Source organism: Carassius gibelio, chromosome A13, assembly GCF_023724105.1.
Source record: "Carassius gibelio isolate Cgi1373 ecotype wild population from Czech Republic chromosome A13, carGib1.2-hapl.c, whole genome shotgun sequence".
NCBI classification, from domain to species: Eukaryota; Metazoa; Chordata; class Actinopteri; order Cypriniformes; family Cyprinidae; genus Carassius; species Carassius gibelio.
In genome coordinates, this window is record NC_068383.1 from 7,831,163 (window position 1) to 7,844,971 (window position 13,809).

Sequence of the window (13,809 nt, forward strand, 5' to 3'; positions counted from 1 at the left end):
TCAAAGGTATAATCAAAGTTTGAATAAATACACACATTGTCGTAGCTCACTCCGAAACAGCCGAAAAAAAAATAAATAAAGTTTACGTCTCATTAATATTTTATACTCAGAGTAAGCGAAACTGACTGTTGGGCGTGTCTTCTACAAACAGGGGCGTGGCTTTCAAACATGTTGGACATGATTGGGCGAGTCCTTTAAGTATGTTTTAAAATAGCTGCGCATGCGCAGTGCGGAGTGGTGTGTTTTGGTGAGTTCGGTTGTTTATTCTCTCTGTCGCTTACAGTCTTATGTTTGTATATAGAAATTGAATGCTTCATTTGAATTACTTCAAGTGCGTAAATATAATTAGTTGTGCATACGAGAATATATATGAAACTGTTAGTAATGTCTCACAGCATATGATGCTTTTATTTCTCATCAATTTACACTGAAATCATCTACATTTCTCAGTTCCACTCCTACATGATAAGGAAAACAATCAGAACATGTTTGGATATCAGTTTCACATTTCAGCTCTCCTATGTCAGTGTCCGGGTTGATTAATGGTCTTGGTGTCATTACACTTGTGTGTATTGTAGACTGGGGCAATGAGGACAAGTGAGTTTGATTCATCTGACGAAGAGGACTTCGGTGAAGAGGAAGCTACGCCTTTTCAGATCTCATGGTGAGCAAAACGTGCATATACTTTCTAAACAGCTGAAGAAATATTCATAGATTGAGTGATTTTTGAGTGTGTGTGTGTGTGTGTGTGTGTGTGTGTGTGTGTGTGTGTGTTTTGCAGGTTGTCTCTGTCAGTGGTGGAGTGTTCCCAGTCTCTTGGCATTTGTTCCTTACCTGGTAAACTTAATCTATAGATAATGTATCTGTGTGCTCATGCCATAAATATTTATAAACATTTCTGCTGGGGCTGCACAATTTGGGGAAATAAATCAAATAGCATTTTTTAAAATGTATAAATCCTATAAAAATGGTGCAGCAATGTTGGTTGTAATAAAAAAAAATAATAATAAACTTCAAGAAAAATAATAAATGTATTTTTCAATACAACTGTAAAATTGCAATACTAATACTAATTTAAACCAAACTTAAAACACTAGATCATGAGCTACTTGTGCATAAATGAACACAGTGCTAAGGTTCACTATGAATAATCACACTTAGCCATAACATGATGTCGCATTTATTTCAGTTAATCATGCAGCCCTAATTTCTGCTCATTTCAGGATGCAGGTATAAAGACATCAGACGAAACCTGCAGAAAGATGTTGGTGAGTCTGTCTGTCTGTCACACACATACATTAATGGTCAAAACCAGTGGTTCTTGACTGATTGGTTACAGGTTTGTTCTGATCGGTTTGTGAAGGAGCGAGGTAAAATCAGTGCTAAATTCACAAATAAACTTTTTGATCATGAATAATAAGGGTAGTGAAATAAATAGTCTTTTTAACTTTGATAAATGTGTTCTGGCATCACCTTTAAATCAAAATCATTGGTATTTAGGCACAAATTCTTTAGATACAAACATTGAGAAGTTCATTCATTTGGAGCAAGAAACTGTTTCAAATTTAGATGTGTCACAATAAGTGAGAAATACCACATTACCATGGACCTATGTGAGTTAATTTGCATGAGTATGGTTTGTGCCAACCCCCCCCCAAAAATGTTGTGCCATGAATTATTAGAAAATTTAAGAGGCTTCAACAAACCAGGTTCATTTTCTTATTCAGTCTATGCATTGCTGTTTTTGCATTTAGCAGGGCCTGCAGTTTTATGTAATAATAATACATTTAAGTGCTTGGATGTTTTTGGTTTTCTGAATACAATAATTTTTTCCTGCTTTGGTTCACCGCTTGATGTCCTGACTGTGTTTCATCTCGTGTGTAGCTGAGATGTGTGATCAGGGTGTGGAGGACGTGTTTGTGTTCTGTACCAGAGGAGAGCTGGTGCGCTACAGGGTGCCCTGTCTGTTAGAGGTTTATTCTCAGAATGGACTCAGAGTGCACCACGTCCCCTTCCCGGATGGTTGCACTCCAGAGCTTCCTCAATGCTGCTGCATTCTGGAAGAACTGCAGGACTGCCTGCAGAATCAACGCAAGACTGTCATACAGTAAAAAACACTCTCTCTTACTCCATTCAGAGATATTCTTGCACCAGTGAATTTTTTTATATTTATTTTTATTTTATATTTATATTAAATCAAACCTTTTTGTTTTAATTGACCTTTATTTAAATATATATTTCAAATCTGTATTATTTTTTATTTTATATTTATTTAAATGTTGATATTTATAATTTATTTAACCTGTTAATTGTCACTCAGACTTGAAACACAGACTTGAAAGTGCATGATCCAAACCTACATTTTTATAATTCATGAATGAAAACATTTTGTAACATGACTTTGATGTACCATTTTCATGGTAAAGTAATGTTTGATTTTAAAATGGGTTTCAAAGGATGAATTTTGAGATTTTAAGTTTTCAAGTGATTTATCATTTCTGAGGATTCAGAACTCCTGTTATGATGTAGGCTTTTGAGGTTCACTCTCGCCATAAATTAAGCTGTTACTTTGCTTATATAATTTTTATTTATTTTTTTAGATTGGTAAAACAACCCTATACGGACACCTTGGCAATTGAATCACCATTGGCTAGTACATTTTTTAGTTTACTCACCAGACTGATGACGCCATGACTATAACTTATACTTAGCCTTCAACTCACACACTGGCGAGTAAAATCTGAGAATTTATTAGCCATTGGCTAATATTACACATCATTTAGTTGCCAGAGTGAAGATTTAGTCGCATATGCGAGTGATTTACTCTCAATGTAGAGGGTTGTAAAATATCTATTTAGGAGTCTTAGGCCTTTCCAACGATATACAGTTTGTCATGATTAGATTAGGATATAATTGTAATATAGTGAAGTAAACGTAGGTGTCTCGTATACGGGACAGGGTGACTGTAAACAGGTTAAAAGTATTAATGTTTACAAGACATTGTCATCAAGGATGCATTGAATTAGTCTTTTGTGACATTATAATATTTTAAATAAACAATAAATGCATTCATAATAATGATAAATGTTTCTTGATCCCTAAATCAGCCTATTAAAATGATTTATGAAGGATCATGTGCTTAAAATTCAATTTTGCTATTATGTTTGTATGTATGTATGTACTATTATGTATGTATAAGAAAAGGTTTTAATTGTGTGCTTTTATTCCCCCACAGTTGCTATGGAGGCCTGGGACGCTCAGGGTTAAGTAAGTGTCAAATGCTCAAACAGGGTGCAGTGTCCCGTGTGTGTGATTAGGAGTTTATCTTATGCTTCATTGTCACAGTTGCTGCATGTTTGCTGCTGCAGCTCTCTGTCGCCATGACGCCCAGCGCTGCTCTAGAGACCCTGAGGGAGCTGAGAGGGGGCGGAGCCATTCAGACCATCAAGGTAAGAGGCAACATCCAAAAACCTAAATGCTTCATTTCCGCTAACCGTAAAGCCAAGTTGTTACCAATGCTTTCTCATTCGTCTCTTATAGCAATACAACTTCCTTCATGAGTTTCGTGAGAAGTTTGAAGCATATCAAGAAACCAAAGAGGGGCTTTCAGAGAGATCAGTGTCTCGATGATACACCTGACATCCAGATGATGTAACAGCAGATAAAAAGACAAATGACTTTAATTGGTGTTTTTGCTCTATAGATTTTCTCTACTTTATGAATGCATATGTTTCTTTTTTGATGGCACTTTAAAAAGTCTGTATTTTTATAAGTCTATCTAATAATATTGTGCTTAATATATAGCTTTAATTTTGCAATTAAATGGGTCTTGTTCAGTAAGTGAGTCTTAAAGGTGCAGTAAGTGATTTCTGAGAAACACTGTTGGAAATTATCAAGATCCAAACAAACAATTTTGTTCTGTGTGTGCTAAAACAAATTGTGTTTGAACATAGTCCTGGCCGTGTAAATAAGGGAAAAACGAAGTGGATTGGACCGATCAGACCGAGCCCCATAATAATAGAGGGTTGATTATGCTCATGATGGGGAGGAGAGAGGGTGAGCAAGCGGGAGGTTTGACTAGACTGTAGAAGAACACATGGCTTAGACATTTATTTACCTAGAACATAATTCAGAGGAATATCATTAGAAAAAGAAAGCTTACAATCAGGCAAACTGTCGGAGCCGGAAAAGCTTTCTGATGCTGGAGAGACTGAAAGTCAAAAAAGGACACCAGTGACCGAGGTTGCTTTGTTTCCTTTCCAAATGTAACATTAGTTTTTGTGTCTGAGAAACTATGTTGCTTATGTTAGTGAGGTCATTTGGATGGTGTGGTGGATAAATCATTATGCAGCTGTTTACAATAATTCCTGGAAATTCTTTATCAAAGAAATATATTGCATCAGTTACCTGTTAAGTAAACCAAACCTTTTCATTTAAACAAAGCAATGCTAATTGTCATAAAATCAAATATTCAAATGCTATCATATTATTAAAATATTAAAAAAGATTTTTCATATATTTCTTGTTTGCCACATGGGTGTACTTTTCAATAAACTATGACTAATATAGCTTTGTGAAAAGCAGTATCACTGTTGTGTAATATTTTTTTGACAATTTTATCATTGGAATATTTTTTACGGAAAATGTATGTAGATCATGTTTTCAGGTTTAAAAGCTAAAACGACTTTAACGAAGCTGAAGAACTGTTATAAGTATTACATCACAAAATCAGCAATATTATTCATAAGATGATTGTTAATAATATAGAAAACAACTATTGTCCTATTCTTTCAGTTTAAACAAAACCCATTTTTATCCATGAACACTTTATACAAGTTTACACAGAACGCCATCATAAAATAGGCTATTAGCATTTGTCATGATTTGTCTATGGTGGGCTTTATTGGAAACTTTAAAACATTTAAGAAAAAAAAATCTATAAATTTACTACAGCTCTTGCCAGACTTTATTACATTCAAACACACATAACACACAAACGGGAAAACAGAAAAAAAAAAAATCTAAATAACAGGGAAAATAAACTATTACATGGAATACGTACAACCTTGGTGGTTACGCTTGGTGATTATGGACAACTGTCAGTGTGGTAAAGACTCCTTCCGCACAGCTGTGTACTGAATCCAGATGCAAAGTCTACAGCATCACCTCAGGACTGAAGCCTGTTTGGGATTACTGACAGTCTTAAAGAAATTGGCATGTTGGGACACCGAGATCATGCCAAGATCAAACCAAAAATACTCAAAACAGTGTCCACACTCATTTCGGTCTCATAAAAACATAACGGAAGTAAAACTAAATCAGAAAACAAATTACACTTAGAAATACAAAATGCATGCAAAAATAAATTTAAAAGCAAAAAAAAAAAAAAAGTTACATGTGGAGTATTTCCAGGGTGTATGAGGGGAAGTAAAGCCTTCAACACACCGAAAGCATCAGTTCTCCTTTGCTACCAACAAGACAGTAAACAGTGGTTTTGACACTTGAAATGGAGCATCCATCTGATAAGTACCATCAGCATGAAGCAGACCACCAGCATGAGTTCAAATTCATGGACTTAAAAGATCATGAACCACCAAAGCAGCACAAGACTCTGAAGGATAAATTAAAGAACTGATTTAGCTAGTAATATATATGTAAGATAAAATAAGTCTGTAAAAATGCTACAATCAAGATCTTTATTTTGTCCTACAGTTTGAAAACACGAGTAAAATCTTTGCACATATCCTTCAGTGGTACAGTGTTGAAGCCCTTGTGCCTCTGCTTTGGACATGATCTTTTCAATCTTAACCGTTTCCTCTCATCTACTAATGCTCTCAGTGTGTGAAGTGCTTTAGCATTGGTGTGGCATGTGTGTGTATGAGTCTAGTCTAGTTGTACTGAAGAGTTGGTAATAGTTCATTTTTGTGTGTGTGGTTCTGGAGTTGTTGCAGGCTGCTTGATTTCCTGGATCGTTCTTTGCCAATGAGAAATAAAGTAAAGTCAATGTCCATTTCAAAAAGCCGAGCAGAACTGAGAGAGATGGCAGAGTCCAAATTCAGCTCCATTTGGGTTTTAAAATCAGCATCTCAAACGCTTCCATATATGCTTTCCAGCTCTATCCAGATTAAGAGCTCACCAAAACATAGATCATCCTAGAATAAAAACACCAGAGAAAAATAGAAGCTGTAAGGTTGACCCCAAAGTTTTGAATGGTAGTGTATATAAATGTAAAATTTATTTTTAAACTCTACAAACCCATAAAGATAGTAGAAGAATGAGAGGAGGTAGAATGCAAGTTTGCACCAGCCCTCCTTCTGACAGTACGCCAGAATATCTGCGTTCATTATTGTAGTGGGGTCATACAATCCAGGGCCACTCATCACAGGGCGGCTCATATACCTGCACACAAACAAACACTTGAAGTTGCACTTTGAGCAAGAATAATGTTGACTAATAACTTATTAACTTTAGAGAAACTAATGTGACACATCTGCTGAGGTGTTTTATATATTCTCTGTGATTCATTTAGGGCTGAGAGCCCCACCCACCTCCAGATGTGATAGGCCAGCAGGGGCATGTTGAGTCCAAGCGTCAGCCATTCTGCTGCACACAGGAACATTACGCAGAAGAACACATGGATGAGGTATTCCGGCAAGACGAGCTGAAGAAGCCAAATAATACACGGTCAGTGAACACATTTACACAGATCTATCTCAGAGACTAGAGTTTTACTGCGCCTGAAACCTTCATCCCAAGTCTAGCCAATCAGGTGTGAGATTCATTCGTATTCCCCACATCCCATGAGCTCTAGTACGTATTGATCTGCTTAAGTACGTCTAAATCTCTCTGAACCTCAAAAGAGCAGGATCTGCTAAGAATAATTGTCATAAATGATCAATTAATGGAATAGTTCACCCAAAAACGTAAATCTGCTCCCCCTTAGGTCATACATGTAATAACATTTTTTAATCTGTAAAAATGTTTAAAATTAGCATCACATCACTTGGTTACCAATGGATCCCTAACCCTGCCATCAGAATGAGAGTACAAACAGCTGATAAAAATCATCACAATAATCCACAGGTAATGGATTTATTAAACACACCGCTTTTTTGACATTAAATGTAGGACTGGAGTCGTCTGAATTACTAGTAGTTAGTTAACTGATGTTTCAACTCTGAATCTGACGGCAGCCATTCACTAGAGTGGATCCATTGGTGAGCGAGTGATGCAATGCTAAATTTCTCCAAATAAGCTCTGATGAAGAGACAAACTCGTCTTAACGATGCAAGGTCACAGACAAGTACAGTTTCTGCAAATTCCTTTGCAAGCAAATCTAGAAATGCTCTCAAGCACTCACACAACCAGGTGTTTTCAGAAGGCTAATAATGCTTTGTGCGGGTGAACACGTCTTAAATTCCTAAATGGTTCAAAGGTTCTTAGGCCATCAAGTTTAGAGGCCCTCTCACCTGCCAATGATCTCTGCTCAATAACCTCTGAAACGGTCCATCTATTTTGCTATCATTAGCAAATTACTTAAAAAAAAAAAAAAAAAAAAAACAGATGAGTCGACATTAACTACACCCCCAGCCCACAGACAAAGATATGGGAACAGAGGCAGGATTGTGTTTTTCACAGGGATACAATGCCAGGCAGAGTGAAAACAGCAGCCATGCTGACGGAGGGAGCAGCTACGAGGACCCCAGGCTGCCCGGCCATGCCTGATCATAACCAGTAAACGTAGACAACACATGAAGCCCATGCAAGAAGAGAGAAAGTGTATGTATTCTGCTTTTACCCAACAAACACATTGCAAAAAAATTAAAATATTTAAATTTTCAATGGCGATTATGCATAACATAAGTAAAATGGCCTCAAAATTCATCAAACATTTACTCAGATAGTGATCAATCTCATCTAACCAGAAATACCCCTCTCTAAAGGATACTACTGCTAAACTCGAAATTAATGTGCACCAAAGATGATCAATACACCCGTTTTTCTTTCCCGTTCATCACTCAAGTGCACTTGAAATAATGACGACTTCTGCATGTTCTTAATGGTGCAATTGTTTTACAGAGGAGCCAATTTTAGAAATGCACTTTCTAAGTGAGACGTTATAAATGGAGTTAGTCGCTCTGGGTAAAGAGCAAACGGAGGGGAGGACAGAACGGCACATGCATGTTCTGAGCATTTGCAAGTCTTTTCAGTTAACACTTTTCCCTGTAAACCACTGTCTCTCCTACACTCAAATAAACACCTGTGCAGATGACATCTGTGCCTGTACCCAGACCCACAGTAACGGACTCAACCAGCCAAACATGAGCAAAATAAGAGCAACCCTGAAGGAGCAATCTGGGTTATGTTCACTCCACAGATGTGATGGCGTTTCTAACAAAGACAACCTTTGATTTCAAGATGTCTAGTTGGCGTAATCCAGGTCCTGTCTCTTCGCATGGCTTGTTTGTCAGTTGTGAGGTGGTAGTTAACTGAAAAGACATTTGTAAACACTCCGCTCGTGCACAAAGAGAGACTGTTACTGGTCTAAAACTGAATTCTGGTACCAACCTTCAGAGCAAGCCTGACCCTTTTAATTTTTTTCACCCTGTCAAATGTCTTTGAGCCAGTCAGAGAAAAAGGGTAAAAAGCAAATATTAAGAAAATAAGACAAAATGCAAATCAGAAAAATCGAACCAAAGTAGTGTTAGTGTTGGAAAGCAACATTCACTGCAGATGATTTCATCGATTAGCAGAACAGTGTTGAGATAGAAGAGAAGAAACAGGAGTGCATGCATCATACGTCATCCCTCCAAAACCTCTCACTTACCGGATTTAACGTGTTACACTGGTCTATAGGATTCTTATAGTCAGTCTTCAGCTCATCAAATGCAATTATCTGTAAAACAGTGGGGACAAAAAGCAAGGTACATGATCCAGGAGTAAATATGCAATCACTTCCCACATTATCATATGTCAGGAATATGGTATTCTTTAAGAAGCAAGACTTGTTTTTTTTTTTTCAGAAATATAAAAAAATATAAACATTCAGTAATATATTTGTGCTGAATGAATGAGTTAAATGCTAACAAAGATTAATTGCAAACATAAAAGCTTGAGGACCTTTAATATTTTGTGTTTTGTGATGTGTAAATGTAAATTTAAACTGCTTTAATAGTCTGTAAACTCAAGTGTTAAATCTTTTTGACTCCTCCCTAATTCAGAACATATGCAGTGTATTAATCCATTATCCCTGAATCATTCAGATTTAAATTTACTCTTGCATTATATAATTATTATAATAATTATATATTATAGTCATAAATACTAAAAATCTAATTGATTACCAAAAGTAATATTATTATATGAAATATAAACATTTACCTTTAATCCTGGAAAAAAATAAGCATGGAAATCAATATTCCTATCACTGTAGTAACATTTGTCTACATTTGTATGCATCTGGCATATTAGGCAGAAATGTGATGTTGGTTATGAAAGGGTTATCTCTGAAACAGGTTAATAGCACCAGGCAGCAATGAATCAGCCTAAGAAATCTGAACAATGGTGCTTTTCTGTTCGCAAATAACTCAATGTGTGGCTCCTAATTTAAAAAAAAAAAACAGTTCGGTCTAAATGATACAGACAGGCCCAGTGACTCCAGACTGAGATGTTTATGTATAAAAGGTTTCACTGCGGCGGTTATTTTTTATTATTTATTAGTGTCTGCTTTATGTTTTTGATTTTAGTAGCCGTTCTGATTTATCAATGATCTGTAAACACATGCACGAGAGCTAAACGGGAGCGCGCGCCCCATCCGCCCGTAGTCACCACTAACAGATATGACAAATTGATAAACAGTCTGTATAACTCTGTATTTAATACGGTTAAATAAACCGAAGGCCCCTAAAGGTTTAACGGAAGAATAGAGGTGCCGATGACAATTTGTGTCATCAGCTTTCGATCGTGTCATTCATTCGCGGTTTGTATCGCACTCTGCTTTGTGTGCCACGCTCCGCCAATTATCTGCGAACTCAAAAGTCTCAAAACTCAAAACTCACCAGTTCGGTTGTAGTTTAATCAAAATACTTACATGCCAAATAGCGAAGAAGATAAGCGCCGCCGTCAGCAATAACGCCAGCATATAACAAAAGGCCGCGAATGTGAACGCCATTTTTCGCTCATGTGGAATTATCCAGACCGACGACTGCTGTGACGTTCAGACAGCTGTACGTCACGTGACCGGAAAAGTCTCATGTAAACTCGAAAAAACGCGAGATCATGATGGGAGACCCTAAGTATAGAAAAAAAAAAAGAAAAAAAAAAAAAAAAAAAAAAAAAAGGATTCTGAATGAAATGTTTCAGGCGTTGAGACTCTGTTGTGGTGCTTTTAAAACAACTCCAGTAGCAGCATTACAAGTAGAGATGAATGAGATGCCTTTGGATATTAGAAGAAATCAGATAGCATTAACGTATTGGGCAAATCTAAAAGGGCATAAAGAAAGTCATCCGACTCAGAAGGTGTTACAACCTTGTCAAGAAAAAGAAAGACGATTGAGTGAGAGCTTTGGTTGGGTAATAGGTGATGCAGTCAATGAGATAGGGATAGGAGATATGACGATAAGCCCCATTGTGCCTTTATCCAATGTTCCTCCTTGGCTATTAGGGGAATTAGAGGTAGATATGCACCTTTTAGAGTTTAAAAAACAGAGTAGTATTGACAGGAGTCAAGTTAGTAGATACCTAGGGGAGAAGTATTCTATGTTTATTAAGATATATACAGATGCATCAAAAACAGATGATAATCGAGTAGGAGCTGCGTTTATTATACCAGAATTAAATGTTATGTTAAACAAGAGAATAAATGATAAATTGTCAGTGTTTACAGGAGAAATGTTGGCCATTCTCTTAGCACTTGAGTGGGTAGAAAATAGTAAAGCAAGGAAAGTGTTGATTGGATCAGATTCAAGCAGTGCATTAAATAGTTTTAAGAACATGCAATCGGACGTGAGGCAGGACATTATGTTGGAAATAGCCCAAACTGTTTACAGAATTAAAAGAGTAGGAGTAATAGTAAAATTCATATGGATTCCAGCTCATATAGGGGTAGACGGAAATGAGTTGGCAGACAAATATGCAAAAAATGCAACCAAAAAAACAGAGATAGATATGGTAATAAATTATAGTAAGGCGGAGGTTAAAAGTATAATCAAAGAAGAAATGAGGAAGAAGTGGCAGGAAAAGTGGAATATGGAAACAAAAGCGAGAATGTACTACAATATCCAGAAGAAGGTAGGAGGAATGAGAGAAAATAATAGGAATAAAAAAGAAGAGGACATTATATCGAGAATGAGATTTGGACATACTGGTTTAAATAGTACGCTTAAAATAATAGGGAAACATGAAAGTGGGATGTGTGAGGTCTGTAATATTAGTGAAACCATAGAACATGTAATTATTAATTGTGATAGGTATAAGGAGGAAAGGTTGAGGCTGAAAGAAAGGTTAAGTAAAGAAAAAATTAGATTTGAAATGAATGAAATTTTACAACTGAATTCAGGGCATGTGGGGTATAGTGCAATATTTGATTATTTGAATAAAACAGGGCTCATTAGGAAGATATGAATTTAGTTGTCTTAAAATATTAAAATTAAAATTAATATAAAGGTATTAAAATTAATATTTTTATTAGATATTATATATTTATATATTTTATTTTTTATTTTTTTGGATTTATATTTTTATGTATTTATGTATTTCTTTATTTAAAGAGTAGTGAGTGAAGGCTATTATGATCCACACTCCATTTCAGAAGGTGGCGGTAATGCGCACTTAAAAGTTGTTTGCCAACCGCCAATTTAAAAAAGAAGAAGAAGAAGAAGAAGAAGAATGAAATGTGGAACTAAAACTCCATACCTCTTGGGAACAAGGCGTGGAAAGCCCGGAAAAGATCACTCAAAACATCAAATTATGGACCAATTTCTTTAACATCTAATTCATGCAAATTGATGGAGAGAACAATAGTTAGCCAATTAAATTATGAAGTAGGATCCGCATTGCATATAACAGGAAAAGGTGAGTCAGATTGCTGCAATTACTGTAGAATAACAGAAAAAGTTGAACATGTCCTCTTACAAAATAGACAAAGAAAGCAGCTTGTTAAAAAAAAATCTATGACATTTCAGTTAAGAAAATATTTCAGAATGCTCAGAAAGAGTTAAGGGTTTATGATTTTCTTCTTAAATATTTGAAAGACATAGATTTGATTAAAATAATTATTATTATTATAATTATTATTTTATATAGTATATAAAATTTTCGTTCATCGAGGCCTCACACTCCATCCCAGTAGGTGGTGGAAATGCACCTTAATCTGGTTTGCAAATTGCCATTAAACACAAAATAAGAAGAAGAAATTTGGAACCCATTTTTCTGTGGAACACAAAAGGACAGTCTTTGAAGAATGTTCACACAGCTCTATTCCTAAACTAATATACCATTAAAATAGAGCATAGTAAACATATAACTATATTCCAAGTTTTCTGAAGGCATATGATAGCCTTTGTGTGAGGAACTGACCAAGATATTGGCTAATATTCACTGATAATATGTATCTCTGCCAAAGCTCAAAAATCTCAATCTTCATTCCAAATTGTATTGATTATATCTAACTGAAAACTTTATTAATAAACTTTATAAAATTATGATATATACGAATCGCAAATATTAAAGCTTGAAGGATTTCACATTTTATGAGATTTGTGTGAGGCAGAAGTGAAGCGAGTTGAATCTGCTTGAATATGGAAATACACAATTGCTGAGCCAGAGATCATCTTGTATTTCTCTTTATTTTGCCTTTAAACTGATGTGTTAAGTCTTTTTGGCCAATCCCAAGTTAAGTAACTATGCAACATTTTATCCACCATGCCTGAAATTTAGGTTATGACTGTTGAAATGAAATCATGAAATCTTAAAAAATAGTTTAACACATTTAACTTAATCTTAGGAACATAAAGAAAAAAGTGATCCTGCTGAATCTCACCACTGTGACTGACATCAAAAAAATCTTTTAAAAACCTTTATCTTTTAAGTTTCAGATTATGGCATTTTGTGCTGAATGTAAAACATTCTAGTGGTTAGTAAAATTAAAATTAAATTTGAGAAATAAAGAGGAATTATATGTCAACTAACTGCAAACAAACAAGTAAACTTTCTGATTGTAATTTTTACTTTCTTAGGCAAAGAAAGTGACTATACATGGTCATCAGATGATTCATGTTTGTTAAGGACTAGATCAATAAAGCCAAACCAAATTGATGTAATCAAAACTACATGAAAATGATAGTAGGACATTCTAATGCTTTATGCCATTGGTTTACTAATGCAAACCCAGCATATGTGCGACACTAAATAGACTTGCCACAAGGTAATAATGAGCATTGCTAAATCACCTTGTCTGTTTGTAATGAAATTATATTTGCTCTCTTAGCAGATCCAAGTAAGCAGAATATGTAGAATGCAGAAAATCCTTTAATAAATCTCCATTTCACTCTTAAGTAATTTAATATTTAATTATTTACTCCCACCAGTAAACTTTGCTAAAACAAGTAAGATAGCAATATTAAACATGTTAATGTTCAGTGTAATTATATTTTGTATCAGACATTATTTCACCCTTTGCTTACAGTATAAATGATTGGAAGAAAAAAAAAACTACTACCGTGACATGAACACACATTATGCCCAGTACAATTAAGAAGTTTTCAAATAAAACAGGTTGTGAATATCAATCAAAAACACTCCAGTTAAACA

The 13,809-nt window shown here is 35.3% G+C and overlaps 2 protein-coding genes across 3 annotated transcripts; one reads left to right on the forward strand and one right to left on the reverse strand.

Annotated features, from left to right (window-relative positions):
• The first annotated feature begins 190 nt into the window (after window positions 1–190).
• LOC128026015 (cyclin-dependent kinase inhibitor 3) lies at window positions 191–4,600 on the forward strand. 2 transcript variants are annotated; one of them, XM_052612699.1, is made up of 8 exons: window positions 191–247; window positions 579–664; window positions 782–837; window positions 1,224–1,268; window positions 1,885–2,107; window positions 3,236–3,267; window positions 3,346–3,449; window positions 3,541–4,600. In XM_052612699.1, exons 1-8 carry the CDS (start codon window positions 221–223, stop codon window positions 3,628–3,630), a joined length of 663 nt encoding a protein of 220 aa, XP_052468659.1. In that variant the 5' UTR covers window positions 191–220; the 3' UTR covers window positions 3,631–4,600. The 2 variants fall into 2 exon arrangements, with proteins under 2 accessions (XP_052468659.1, XP_052468660.1); XM_052612700.1 differs by lacking the exon at window positions 191–247 and adding an exon at window positions 307–331.
• A 273-nt stretch (window positions 4,601–4,873) lies between these two features.
• On the reverse strand, window positions 4,874–10,254 carry LOC128026017 (protein cornichon homolog 1). The gene is made up of 5 exons (XM_052612701.1): window positions 10,091–10,254; window positions 8,828–8,896; window positions 6,549–6,661; window positions 6,256–6,399; window positions 4,874–6,152 (listed from the first exon to the last, which is right to left on the reverse strand). Exons 1-5 carry the CDS (start codon window positions 10,169–10,171, stop codon window positions 6,125–6,127), a joined length of 435 nt encoding a protein of 144 aa, XP_052468661.1. The 5' UTR covers window positions 10,172–10,254; the 3' UTR covers window positions 4,874–6,124.
• Between the last annotated feature and the right edge of the window lie 3,555 nt (window positions 10,255–13,809).